The sequence below is a fragment of the Centroberyx affinis genome, unplaced genomic scaffold (genome assembly GCF_046629955.1).
Source record: "Centroberyx affinis isolate AG114_WGS23_722 - 3 ecotype Tasmania unplaced genomic scaffold, CSIRO-AGI_Caff_v1 ptg001292l_1, whole genome shotgun sequence".
NCBI lineage: Eukaryota > Metazoa > Chordata > Actinopteri > Beryciformes > Berycidae > Centroberyx > Centroberyx affinis.
Genome location: NW_027279798.1, coordinates 401189 through 415756, shown reverse-complemented (window position 1 = coordinate 415756; position 14568 = coordinate 401189). Strand labels below are relative to the sequence as shown.

The 14568-nt window shown below is 43.7% G+C and overlaps 2 protein-coding genes across 2 annotated transcripts in view; both read right to left on the bottom strand.

The window, feature by feature from the left end:
- Window positions 1-6976, bottom strand: part of sptb (spectrin, beta, erythrocytic) — a 45096-nt gene extending 38120 nt beyond the window's left edge. Inside the window, 2 exon segments of the mRNA XM_071525398.1 lie at window positions 2132-2403; window positions 6722-6976. Coding sequence (XP_071381499.1) covers window positions 2132-2279 — 148 coding nt within the window. The 5' untranslated portion in view covers window positions 2280-2403; window positions 6722-6976.
- Window positions 6977-7864: 888 nt separating this feature from the next.
- stard9 (StAR-related lipid transfer (START) domain containing 9) overlaps window positions 7865-14568 on the bottom strand; it is a 41007-nt gene continuing 34303 nt past the window's right edge. The window contains exons 25-34 of the mRNA XM_071525425.1: window positions 14277-14477; window positions 13904-14087; window positions 13301-13447; window positions 12878-12977; window positions 12326-12492; window positions 11982-12046; window positions 11537-11739; window positions 10711-10790; window positions 10219-10377; window positions 7865-10099 (exon numbers count right to left, since the gene is read on the bottom strand). Coding sequence (XP_071381526.1) covers window positions 9998-10099; window positions 10219-10377; window positions 10711-10790; window positions 11537-11739; window positions 11982-12046; window positions 12326-12492; window positions 12878-12977; window positions 13301-13447; window positions 13904-14087; window positions 14277-14477 — 1408 coding nt within the window. The 3' untranslated portion in view covers window positions 7865-9997. The remainder of the gene's footprint in view (window positions 10100-10218; window positions 10378-10710; window positions 10791-11536; window positions 11740-11981; window positions 12047-12325; window positions 12493-12877; window positions 12978-13300; window positions 13448-13903; window positions 14088-14276; window positions 14478-14568) is intronic.

The window sequence follows — 14568 nt, the reverse complement described above, 5'->3', positions numbered from 1 at the left end:
CAGGCTGATCTTGACCTCTCTGAGCCGGGGCTGGCTGATAGGGGCAGCGCGCAGCAGGCACGGGCTGCTCATCTTGACCCCCAAACAACAACAACAACACGCAGCCTGGAGCCGGGAGAGGAGCTTGGCACTCCACACGTCTCTCCTCTTCTCTCTCTCTTGTCTCTCTGTCCTCCTTTCCAGTTCCGTCTCGTGTTCACTCCTGCCCCCTCCCTCCCTCCCTCCCTCCCTCCTTCTTTCTCACTCTCTCTCTCTCTCTCTCAGTTCTCTCTACCTCTCTCCTCACTGCTGCGGTGATGATGCTGTGCTCCCACTCTCAGGCGGCACGGAGGCTCAGGCAGCCTTCAGTTCAGTTCAGAGTGGTTTCTCCAGCCCCAGCCATGCATACAATATGTTTCTGGCTCCGCGTCCACGTGCTCCTGATGAGGCTGTGAGGCTCCCTCCCTCTGCACAACACTCCCACACAGTCGTGACATCACTGGATGGGAAGTGTATGACTGACACAGGAGTACAGTAGAGATGCACTGTGCTGGTGATCGAACATACATCTACCTATCTATCTCAAAGGAATGTGTTTTGTATGCTTATGTAAGGAGCAGTGTAAATTACTGTATATCCAATATGTACGATCTTCGAAGGCATACATATCTCCGAGTTCACAAGCTGTAAATCAACACTGGGTGTCAGTCAGAGCCTCTCCTCTCTCTCTCTCTCTTTCTCACTTTCCTCCCTCCTTCTCCCACTCTCTCTCTCTCTGACAGGAAACTCTGATTGCATTACGGAAACATCAGTGCAGCAGCACTCTAACACAATGCTGCCAGCACCCACACAGAAGCACTCCTCACTTAAAGAGACAGCGAGGAGAAAAGGGGGGAAAAGTACAGCCCGGTAAACAGTCTAGACATTTACTCTAACCATTTTGGCCACCCAGAAGAGCCATCTCCACACAGTCTAATTCATGTTGGACCACCTCACGGCTTACCCCTCCTGTGTCTGTGGCTTTGCGGACATGAACATCGTGTGACCCTCACCTCCCCACTTCTGCGATGTTTCCTTCTGTCCCAGAAACCTTGCTATTTAAAACCCCTACAGACCCCGGGCAGCAGCCTCACAGGTGGGTCACAGCTTACAAGCTTAGCCAGAAATGCCAGAGATGTGTGCTATGGGAGGCAGACGGGCAGGGCAGCTGTCCAGATCGGTCAGACGGGGGGCATTCTGGGAATGTGCAAGTGATCCCAGTAACTTGCAGGGCGCGGAGGGGTGACAGGGCTCAGCTGCTGGGGATGTGTGGGACCACGAGACACATGCACGCACACAAACACACACATACACTCACAAAACAACTCCAGCAGCTATCTAGGTGGGAGCTTTTGTAGTACAATCACAGCTCAAAGGGGGGTGAGTTCTTGTAACTTTTTGACTAATAAATCTCAATCTGTGAAAGTCTGTCACACATTGGAGACCAATCAAACCTGCACAAGTCAAACAAACACTAACCCACTATATTTTGCATCCCCATCCTTTCTCCAAAGCCCACACTCTTAAAAAGACAGAAGTCATCTTCAACAAATCTATTTACAGGTAGCACATCTTCTTCCCACAAAGCCTGTGAATAGTTGGACAAATACGGCATATGTTCCTACTTACATACAGTAAGTAGTTATACTATAATAAGTTATACCAGTGATTCTCAACCTTTTTCATATCAAGGACTCCTAATTTAGCACACATTAGGGCCACAACCCCCCATTTGATGAGATTTTGTCTCTCAGACCCCAATCTGTGAATATTTTTTATTGTTAGATATGATTTTGTCCAGAATTCCATGACTATCTGTGTTGTAAATAGAGAGATAACAGTGAAACTATGATCAAAATATTCATTCTTCTACATTCTCTAATTGTGTTAACTTCTTGTAAATGAAATAATAGTGAAGTTTAACATTTCATCAATTTGCTGGGGACCCCCTGGAACCCCCTCTAGGACCCCTGGTGGTCACCGGACCCCATGTTGAGAACCACTGACATATACTATGCATATACTAGAAAAAGTAACGCTGTATGCGCTGTGCCTCTCTAGACACACAAACGCATGGGAAAGGACACAGCCTGTTTACTATGCAGCCGCTCACCTGCGAGGGCCTTGATGCGTGAGCGTTCAAACAGCCTGGCGGAGCTGTTGTCATTGTCTAGCTCCTCGTCTGAGAGGTCGAAGCGGGTGTTGATGCGGCTGTACTGCTGCGTGATCTCCACGTTGTCGAAGTCTGTGGTGGACGTCATGGCGGCGGCCAGCGTGGCGACTGGGGCGGGGGACGGCGGCGGGCGTCCTCAGGTGCTGCGGGTGGGGAGGAAGAGGAGCGGAGGGGGAGAAACGGCAGGATGGACCTCACACACTGGAGGGAGTCTAAAACACAGAGGGGGAAAACATAGAGATGGTATTATGATTCATGTTTTTCTATATCTGTAGTTCACGGCACAGAAGACTGAGAATAGCTTCATACAAAACTGCATCAGTGTTTACAATAAGGAAGAGAGAAATCAGCATAGAGGTGCAGAAAACAAATGGAGGTTAAAGTGTCAAAAATATAAACGATGATGTGAAGAACAGACAGTGGGAGGGGTTGCTAAGATAAGAAGAACCTCACTAAGTGCTGCCTGGCCTATTGCTATCTGCCATTTCAAACCCAAACAAGACGTGTCACCCAGATCATTGAGCAGGTAGAAATCTGCCACCAATCTAGGTCATTCCTCCTAATGGAAAATGAAAAATGTCACTCCGATTTCCATCATCATTTTTCTTTCATTTCAGCCCTTAAAGCGGAAAGCGGCATTAGACAACTTCTCACACTGGCAGCTACAAATGGCAACAAGGGGTAACTGTTTGGAAAATTATAACTTCAATAGCCAGAAATCATGTGGAGCCAGTAAACTGCACACAGCACACATGCAAAGGGACGAGACAGACAAAACGGTGTAACGCTGGTGAGTCCAGCTTTCTCTGGATGTAGCGCTCGCTGTGACAGTTTGGATTTCGCTCTGAAGTTTTGATTCATCACTTTCTGTGAGGGCAGAAGTGTCCATACTCCAGCATTTTTAATTTGAGCAAATAGCACAAATCTATAGGGTCTTAATTAGGAGAGATGGGACACTCTTCTCTCTTGCAGCCCCACTTTGTGATTCAGGTTCATAAGACGTGTGAATTTTTACATAAAAATCTTGCCTATAGCGCAGCTTTAAAATTAGCCCCTCGTGTCCCTCAGGATCTCCATTTTGTGCGTGACACGTTGCCCAACTGCCACCCTGCAGTGTGTGTCTGTGTATTCTCTGTGTGGAATGGCGGGTGAAGGTTAGCCGCTCAGATAGCTCTATCTGGGCGCAGCATAACTCTCTTATCATCCCTCACAGGGGGAGGGCAACCCCTCTCTACTGGAGAACATGACGGACGCTTTTCAAACCGCCCTCTCTCGAATGATGCAGCTCACGGAGTTTGAACTGCGAGTGCGTGTGTGTTTGTGCGTTTCTGTTGGTGTGTATCTGCGAGAATAAGTGTGCGGATATGAGGGAGGGAACCTAACTTATGTTGGCACTATGGTGTGTTGGTACACAATGCACAGAGTTGAATGAACATGGTAGAGTGTCCTCATGTGGTGCTCAACCAAAATGCATGCACTGATTACTAAATATTCTGTGAATATTCAGAGTTTTTCATATCATCAGAGGGGAGAATGATCAGGGAAATATTATAACTAGAGATTTGGTTGCCAATCTGCATTTATTTAGCTTTTTTTCATGTTTTAATGTAATTAATGTGCTATATAACATTTTTATAATAATCTAGTATAATATCAAATTAAGTGCCACAACAAGAAGAGCAGTGCACCATCTCTTAAGTTTATCATTAGGATAAAGTACAGTTGATAGACCAACAGCTTGTCTCTGAACTCGCTTAGGGGAGGTTGACATAAGTTATCCTAATGTAGAATTATTATATCTGATATCAGTGTGTTTTCATCCATCCCTATATGAATAAACCAAAGACAAATAGAGTCAAAATCTGACTGGAGAGGAGGTTTGTCCGGTGTGTTAAGAGAGAGGAAGAAGAGGCCCTGGGTGACAGACAGTGATGACATCCTGCAGGTCTCCCTCCTCCTCCTCCTCAGTATCAGGACTCTGCAGAGGGGTGTTATCAGCCTGGGGACGCTCCACCCACCACTGGGGATCCCCTTATCACCTCACACACACACACACACACGCACACACACACAACCTGGACAGGACGGCTGCACCACTCTCTTTACACACTCATATCCACAAACTGTCTGCGTGCACTGTACTGTATACAATACCTACAGTACGACTCTAATCATGTCTAAGGACCAATTGAATGCTTAATTTAGCTGTCAAACACAAGCTGCATTATAATGCGGTTGCAAATGATGCTATACTAGCCTGCATTTTATCTCATTTGAGCTCTATAGAGGCAGAGTGGCCTAATGGTGAGAGACAGTCCTGTAACACAAAGGTCACAGGTTCACTGCCTGCCACAGCCAATGTGTGTCCATCAATAATTGCGGTGTCCTTGAGCAAGACACTGCACTCCTACCTGCTCACTCATAGTTAAGCCTTAATAAGAGTGTCGGCTAAATGCCAATAACGTAATAGATGTGTCAAAACACCCCAAATAAGATGTAAACACTCATATAAAGAGTTGGGACAGAGCCAGGGTGACAATCTGAAATACCTGTGTGGTGTTTCTTCCTGAAACACATGTTGCTGTCACCTGCATGTGCATGTTTAGCATGATGAAGATCACAACACCAATAAATGTAACCGACTTTTGGTGGCACATTGCTGGCTGTACAAATTAAAAATCCCTCTTTGATGAGCCCGAGTCATTGGGTAAGTTGTTCAAATATAGCAAAACATCAAAAGAGGGATAGTTAATAGGTGTATTGTAAGTTCTCCATACATTCTAGTGCTGACAAAAGATCAAATCGCAATGCTTTTTGCTGAATATTACAATTGCAATATGAATTTTGATGTGTGCATATAGCTTGTTGTACATAATTACTTTTGCAGCCTTTGGAAAAATGGCAAAAAGGTGGGAATGAGATGCTAATTCTTAAGATTTGCTGAGTTTGAATATAATAAAGAAAATTCTCTGCAGTTCAGCTTGATTTGTAGACCTGGGATTGTGCACAACACCAGAATACCTTGTTTAGGAGGTGTGAAACCCTTTTCCCTCTGACGAACACTTGCAGCCACAAAGTTGTTGTAATGTAATTCTGTAATAACGAGGAAGGTGCCACCTCCCTTCACCCTCCCTCGAATCACCACCTGAGATGAACAACAACTCCGGAAACCAATCTCACAGCTGTAAGATCCATGTTGATGCTTCTACTGGGGAAGAGTACAACACATTAGCTGTCTGGGAGTGGGCGCATTATTCTGAGCAGCACAGAGTCAAATGAAGAGGATGAAATAAGAGATGGGTGTGGTCAAGACGTGTGACCTACAGTGTGTGTGAAACTGTAGCAGCAGCAACTGGACTAAGGAGAGAGAGGCCCATGGTCCAGTGGAGACTGGTGTAGTGTAAATCTGAGACAAAAACACAGAGCGGATAGAAATCAATATGGAGGGTGGAGAGGAGGAGGCCCGGCTGCACGATTGAGCGATCATCAAGGTCTGCTGAAGTAAAAGTCCTGCAGGTTTGACTTTCTCCTGAAACTGCCAATATCAAGATCACACCAATCAATGCTTATGAATATTAACCAGATACAAGGGAAATATTTGTGAATAAGAACACCTAAACACACTAAATGTGTTTTGCATAATCCATACTGAACATTGATTATGTAGGCTACATTTCCATGTGGAAAAATTCCACTGTTGTGGTCAATATTGTTTTGACTGGAACAATACCGAGGCTGATCTTGTGAGAGGTTACATGAGGAATCGATAGTAAACTATTCCTGGAGTGTGTTTACACCAAGTCCTGCTCATCCAGACTGTTCGACTGGTTGCATGGCGGCACACTCTCACTTGTCCTTTTAAGGGGAATAAGGGATAAGAGGAACTCATTTGTAAAGGGGACATCTCATTTCTTTGTTATTTCAAAGGCTTTGACACCACACAGCTGTTTTCATTCACCGATAGGCATCATCAGGTGCTTTGTTTGGCAGAGGGAGAGAGAGAGAGAGAGAGAGAGAGAGAGAGAGAGAGAGAGAGAGAGAGAGAGAGTCTGCAATACTGGACAGTAACATAGGGTTTACATTAAAACTATGCATATGAGCTTTGAATTAATTGGGACAAGCACTTTTCTAGGCGCAAGCGCGCATCAAGTGCGTTATGTCATTGTGCGCAAGTTCAACAAAGTAACGGGCCTTGCTGCGGCCTACATAAGTAGCCTGCTGTTAAATGACTTGTCAAGAATTTACCAAGGTTTAATTAAAACAAATACTTATAAATCATAACAACGACAGAGCACATAAGTTTAAAATAAACAATTACACCATTTGAAAAGAACGACCTTGTTTTACATGGCAGCCTGGTCCAACAGGTGGTTTGGAGGAAACTTGCAACTACACTACAAACAACGGCAAACAACTGTAAATGGAACGAGCGGCATGAAGTGACCAATGACAGAAACTATTTGGCCGAGGATCAATAATTTTATTAGCCATAGCGCATTAACGGTAGGACTACCTTCAATTTACACTTACTTGCTTCTGGATGCTGTCCTGTCCGAAGGTGTTTATCTTGAGCCTTCTCCCTGCCAATAAAGCAATTATAATCCCATTGAGGCAGAGTGGTCCTGGTCAGAGCGGAGGTCTCCACAACACGAGCGGGGAACGGTCCTGGACGGGGGACGAGGGAAAGGGGCTGTAGGCGCCGCGCACACCACGGTCATTCCCGAGAGCCAGAGACTGACCCACCCTGCTGGGTTAAAAATAAAGTGGGCGCATCCAGTACATGATCTCTCCGCGCAGGGGAAGGACATTCCTGACAAGAGCTGGTGACTCTAAATGGCAGAGACACTTGTGATCTCCTGTGCGCCCCCACCCCTCCCCTATCCCGCCCCGGCCTGCCCGCCTGTCCCTCTAATCGCACACACACCAACACCCACCCGCCCACCCCCAGAAATGTCACCTCCACTACTGCCACAGTGTGTCCCATTCACATACAACATAGCTCCTAAAGTTGGGCCCGGGGACCACCAATTGTGACATGGAGACACTGCAAACACACTACAAAAGATGTCCATCTTAAGAATTAGTGTGATATTTTTTCTTAAAACAAGTGAAAACATTCTGACAAATTGGGTAAGATAATTTCACTTGTTTCAGGAATTTCCTTGGAACAAGTTTCAATATCTTGGAATGAGACAGAATAAAGTAGGTCACTCCACTGGTATAAAAAATTACACTTGCTTCTAGAAAATTATTGAAAACAAGCTTATTTGCAGTGGAAGCAAGTGAAGTTATCTCACTCCACTGATAGATTTCTTTTTCTATTCTATTTTCTATTTCAACCTCATTTCACACAACGAGAGAATGTATAAGGATGTCTATTCGGATCAGAAGTTTCACTCTACCCAATGTAGTTATCAACCCACCTACAGACAGCTATGCAAATCTGTACCAAGTCATATCAAACAACAATAGGACAAGTTACTAAATAGGTCCTTGGTCTAATGCGCGTTTCTCAAAAGTTTGGGAATCCCTCGTATGAGCTACAAATTATTAAAAGCCCAGCTGAGATGTTGAAATTCAAGATGCTGATCTACTGTTGACAGAATAATTTTTCTAGCAGGCTTTTTAAAGAAAGAGGACATGTGATAAAAATGAAAAACACAAACAACTCGATATGTGTCAAGTGTATTCATAAAAATAACATGAGCACATGGGCTAAATTGCATCTCATTAGCAACAAGGACGGTTTCATAATAAAATACATTTAGAACACATTATCAAAACATAATAAAACATAAATAACAATGCTTTTTACACAGTGAAATAAGCACTTAAAAATATATATAGATACATATAAAATGAAATCAGTACAAAAAGTTGCCACTGCATTCCTTCATTCCCTGTCCCAAGGGAGTCTCAACTTCAGCTTTCTTCTGTTCCTCTTTGGTTCCCCCAGGAACTTCTTCAGTCACAAACTGAGCACTGCAGCAGCAATGCCAAAAAAGTCCCGAACCTTCATCTACTGTAAATTATATGGCTTCATATCTGGATTCAGTCGACCCAGCTTTGACTAAGGACAGTCGTGCCTTTGATCAGCTTCTGCATAGTTTCAAACACTGTACAACAATGAAAAAAACAAAAAAAAAACACTTTTCAAAGTGAACCTTCATAAATGCATTTACCATTTTGTGCAAGCAACTGTAAACACAGTGCCGTGCTCTGCAAAGTCAAAACAACCAGAGCTATGAAACATAATCAACAGCATTTTAAACAGAGGACAGTAGGAACAAATATAAATACTAAAGACTTCAGAATCAGATGAGAACAAAAGCCCTTACTTATAACTCAGCTTATACAGAGGGGGTACCATATAGTACAATAGTGATATATATCTTAACGCAGCTTTAATAATAATAATTATGTGATACCTTTTTGATCCTGTAAGGAAATTCTCTTTCTGCTTGCCCCCCTCCGCCGGGAGGTCAGAGGTCAAAGGTCAGCTACAGAGCAGCCCCCCTGGAGCTGGTAGGGTTTCAGTGTCTTGCTCAAGGACACTTCAGCAGGGTGGATGCTTGCCAACACAGGAGCTTGAACGCAGGTCCTCTGGGTGAGGGCCGGTCTCCCTACTCACTACCCCTGCTACCCAATACAAACAAATATAGAGTTTCCCCTTTTACTACAGACCTGTTTTTAGAGTATATTTTGCCCAGAGGGAGTGTCATTTAGTGGTGTAAAATTTGCAGTGCCTAGGCAGTTAAACGAAACATAACAGACCAGGGTTGAATAATAATAGGAAACAATTCTTAGCATTTATGTGGGTGGGGTTTGCTGTATCACGATGCAAGCCTGCTACCCGTTACATAGCTTACATACATATAGCTTCCCCCTTTTGCTGCAGAACTGCTTTTGAAGTATACCCTCTGCACAGGGAAGGTCATTGAGTGGTATAAAATATTCAGTGCCTGGGGAGATAAACACACGTGCATCACAGATCTGGGCTAAACAGCAGTTGCGAATAATTCTTAGGAGTTTGTTTGAGCGGGGCTTACCGCAAAAGTATACCAAATTGTTTTTGAGACACTTTCCCTGGGGAGCGTCTAAACTTCCCCGCTGTCTTTGTATTGTCCTACCTGACAAATTCCACCCAACCTATACCTAAGTAGGCTAAAGCAAAGCATAAAAGTATTTGCAAATACTAGTTGACCCAGATCCGGCAAGAAGTGGTGCTGCCTATATGGTTTTAATCTCAGGTGTATGGACATGTCCTTGAAACCACAGGAACCACAGAAAAAACAGGAAAAAAAACCAAACATGCTTGCGTAGTAAGTATACATATCATACAAACTATGTAATTTAAGATTAAAATTTAGTTTGAATTTTTGCTAGCCCGTCAGGATGTTTAGGAGGGGGAACTTCATAGTTTCGCAGGCTGGGATAGCTAACCATACAGTAGTCTAAAACTTTATTTAATACTAGTTATGCTGAGTGGGTCGTGCTAAGTCATTCCCTTAGCCTTATCAAAACAACAAAATCTTTGGTAAAAATAGGATTATGATTGTTAAAAGCATTCATATATACATTGATGTACAAACATGAAAACAATATTTCAATATTAAAAAAATACCATCATACAAAAAAAAGCTGTATGAACTTTGTAACTGGATATCAACGTAACATCAGTGCTCGTAAAAACAAAAAGTCAAGTAAATAAAGCTCAGGTGCAAATTCAAAGAGAGACGAGTCCCAGGCTGGGGACCGTTTAGTCTAAGTGCTCACTGCTAATGTGTCTCCATGTGTCCTGCGGATTTACAGGGAGAGGAGAGCATCGAGCTCAGCGATGACAGCTGCCTGTCCTCTAGCTACAGTGTTCAACAGTCGGTGAGGAAAAGACGGAGTCCCTAGGTCCACCTGGAGGAAGGGAGGGGAGGGGAGGAGAGGAGAGGAGAGGAGAATTAGTAAAAAAACACCATGATAATCCAAAGACTAGGATTATTCACATACCACTTTAAATAATCATCCTCTCTCACCTGCAGCAGGTAGACGACCCTGGTGACCTCCTGTCCGTTGCGTCTGACGGGCTGAAGGACCCAGGCGCTGGGCATCATCTCCCCTCGCACAGCGTCCACACTGGGACGAGGCAGAGATTCCTCAAACACAGACTGCATGGCCAGCACACACAGGCCACCCTGGTGCAGAGAAGAAATTCATTAACAAAACAGTGCACACTGTGTCTTTTGATCAGTCAAGAGGCAAGTGTACACTGACAGGCAACAACTACTTCTGGATGAAACACTCCACGCTGTTTGCTGTAAAATAGGAGGCAATTTCTAAAGGTCTGTTTTCAAGACGGCATTGTCCTCCTGGTTTCACACCAGACTAAAGACAACTTTAAATGGAAATTTCCCCATTCAAAGTGTGATTTTGTGTGTGGCTGCGCTGCAGATGCTCACTGGACCTTACAAAATGACTACCACCAGTAATTATCTGGATCGGCTGGTTGATTGTGCAACTGTACTGACCTGTTTGGACTCGGCGCTGATGCAGCAGAAGTCCCGCGGCTGGCTGAGGTGGCAGGTGGACGGATCTGTTAGCAGATAGACTAAACAGACACAGAGGGAGAGAAAGGATGAGTTAGATAGACAGACAGATAGTTGAGCAGCCACAGATACAAACCTGGGAATAAAATAGGACAGAATAGAACGGAGGAGACAGAAGAGAACTTTACTGCTTAACCTGGTTGGAAAGCAAATTGCATGTGGCTTCACTTTTATTCAAATTCGATATATATCACTACATTCCAACACATTAATAATGGGAAACATTCAACTCTACTTCAGCGCATAGAGACAATCAAACAGACAAAATGTACACTGTGTGAGAATAGGAAAGTTTTGAGGTGTGCGTTGGAGTTTATGAACTAAGAAAGGTCATATGCATGTATGATAAGTAGGTGTGAGAATGCAGTTGATCATGCAATATGATGAAGTGCTACTAATTGAAGTGAACGTATTCACAGGATTCGTAAATACCTTTGCAAGGTAAATTCCATAATTATTCCATCACATATAGCTCAAATTCCAAATAACCAGTATTTGTCAGTGTCTCATAAAATATTCATTTTATTGTTGAGTAACTGATTTTAATGTCTTGGGTCTAGTGTTGTCTGACTGACTGTAACTATATCATCTCAAATAACTTCCAGAAAACAAAACAAAATAAAGTAAAATTCCATGACTTTTCCAAGTTTTTCATGAGTGTAGGAACTCTGTATTCATTATGCTGTGATATGGAGACCATGTGAGGACACAGACTATTCCTCAGCCAGGCAGGCAGGTATCAGCTCACCTAGCTGTGTGCTGTCATCTAGTGGTCGTGTCCAGACAGAGCGGACCGACTGGTGATACATGTGGCTCTTGGACGGTTGGCAGAGCAGACTCCACAGACTAGCGAGGGGCCTGTCCAGCTCTCCAGCCCCCAGGAAACCATGGACAGACGGGCAGGAGGAGGGTCTGTAGTAGGCCTGGATGCCTCGTTCTGCGCCCTGGTACCTAAACAAACACAGACACAATATATAAGCATATGAATGATACTTCAAGTAAAGTAAAGCCTGCCCTTTGCAGCCAATTCTTTTTATTTGAAACTAGACTGGGAGGACGTAGTGAGGAAGTAGATCCCATGGTAGGTGATTAGGTTGTTGCCGCAACCTGTTCTCTTGAATTGAAATCGAACCAGTGAAGACCACCATCATAATTTTCAGATGAGTTTAATACAGGGAAAGGATCCAGCTCACCTCCACCCTGCTGTGGCCTTGCCCATGACCAGGTTGCTCAAATCTCCAGAAGAAGCTAGTCGCACCTGTGGAGAAAAGATCTTACGTTTATAACAATTCCAACCGCCATCACATCTACCATTCATCTGAACTGTGTGCCCACATAAAGTGAGAATCATTATGATATGCAGGGGATGATGACAGCGGACGAATGTGTAGTACCATTTAACTGTATTTATCATGGTTGGATGTATTTGATGTTTTTTTAATGAAATGCAGCAGCAGTGTGAAGTACAAGGACATTTTCTCATCAGGGCACCGCATTTAAAAAATATAAAAATCTACTCTCATCTTATCTATATTACCTCAGCAAGAGCTCGACTGAGGAGACTGGATGTGATGTCCTGATAGGCTGTGGATATGGAAGAGGAGGAGCCAAAGGAGGCGGTGCGTTGCCGTACACAGGTCGAGGGTGATGGAGATGAGGTCATCAGGGGCTCGAACCCTGTGACAGGAGGCTCGAGGCGGACATCTAGTCAAACACATGGATGATAGCATGGGTTTAAGATACAGAGAATCAGTAGAGGAGGATGTAGTGAGAGTCTGGTGGCAGACTTGGGCAAAACTGTTTTGGAAGATATTTTCAAATTGAGTGATTTGAGTTCATATTTAGGATTTTCTGAATTCAAAATGATGGCAAAATTTGTATGTTTGTAGCGTGTAGCCATTTCCTCTTTATAGTTAAATGCTTTTTTCCACATAGTTTGCAACTTTTTGCATCCTTTTGAGTGTGGAACACCCTTAATGGGAATTCTGAATTTTTGTACATGATGGTGCACACCAATTTGAGTCTAGAACTTCCACTAGTGTTTTACCAAGGTCTGTTTGGGGTTTGTGAATCATGGTCCAGTCCTCACCCTGGGCAGACAGCCAGGCTCTCTGGGTCTTCACACTCTGAGGACCACATATAGGAGGACGCGTCCTGACCTTCAGCCCTTCATCCTGGAACCCTGTGGCCTGAGCCAAAATAACAACATCCATACAGTTAGCCTCTGTGATGCTCATTCAAAAAGGAAAATTACTACAAATACACAGCGACTTTATCATTCAATGAGGCATTTTCAGTGTTTTATTTGAAATTATTTGAAATGTGGAACATAGCTTTTTTTTTTTTTTTAAAAGGTTTGGTGTAAAACATGATTACAAGCCTTCCCAACGCTAAATATTCAATAAAAATCACCAAAAACAATCAACACATTTACATTTTTACATCTTAAGATATAGATTCTTAAATCTCAACTATTTAAAATCTATTGAAATGTGCAACATCATGCACCAACCTGTCCAGTCAGAGTGGGTCTGCTGCCATCTTTTAGTTGGGCTGTGTTGCCACTGTTGTAGCCTGATGTTGGTCCAGAGGAAAGGCTTAGGCTGGATTCTGTGTACAAGGTGCTGTTGCTGATTCTCGTCCGATACCTTAGGTCCTCCTGCACCACACATGGATGGAAACACCAAAGAAAATATCTGTAATACTGCAGTATAATGAGCAAAATAATAGATCCCCCAATATCCACTAAGTATCTTTCTTTAACCATCTTAATAATGTTAATGTCAATACATCTAAAACATACATGGGCCAAATTGTATTTGTAAATACATTTTAGGGTTTGTTTTAGCCTACTTAGGTGCCAAATGGGTTGGCATTGCTGCATAAGACAATGAGTGCCAGAATTTAGTATCAATTTAGTATCCTGTCTGTGATTGACAACTTTCCTAATAGAATCAAAATTATTCTGACGTTGTAAACTCCACCCATCTGATGTCCCAAGTGGATTAAAACAAACACTGAGAATTATTTCCAACTATTTTTTGCCACAGGTCTGAACTAAAACTTTATATTGTGACACTTGGAGGAAACTAACTCTGATGGCACACAAACTAACCTTGACTCCCTGAGACAGAGCCTGCTGCTGAAGCCTCCTCTTCTCCTGCTCCGTCCTCTCTCGCAGCCGCTCCCTTGCCTTCGCGATCTCTGTCCTGGCCTCCTCGCGGGCTCGGCCGTAGTCCCGCAGCAGCTGCTCAATCTCAGACGGGTAGTGGCCCTCTCCTCTGGGAGGGTCTGGTATTCTGTCACATAGATACTTGAGTGAGAACTCAGACTCAGGAAATGTGAAGAAACCTTGAAATTGAAGATGGTTGTCTGCGAATATGTTTGTGGGGAATTGTTCCACATTATACTGGAAAACATGTATATATCAAATTGAAGTCTAATAATGGGGATTGTCCTTTGGCCTTGTGGGCAGTACAGTGTCTTACCTGGTGCTGTCTATCACCTCTTGGCGGAGCTGCTGCAGGTACTCCTTACGGCGGCTGAGCATGGCAGAGACTCTGGAGGAGGACACGGCCTCCTGAGGAGGGGAGTGAGGATGCTTACTGGGACTCAGACTGCGAGCTCTCCGATGCGTCTGGAGACGCTCCTCCCTCTCCTGCCTCAAACCCTCAATACTTCTTCTGTGTCTGAGAGGACAGGATCACAGAAACAGAAAACATCAAAAAAGTTGATTTCCACTCATTTTACAACACATTTGGCTCATTTTAATGATAATAC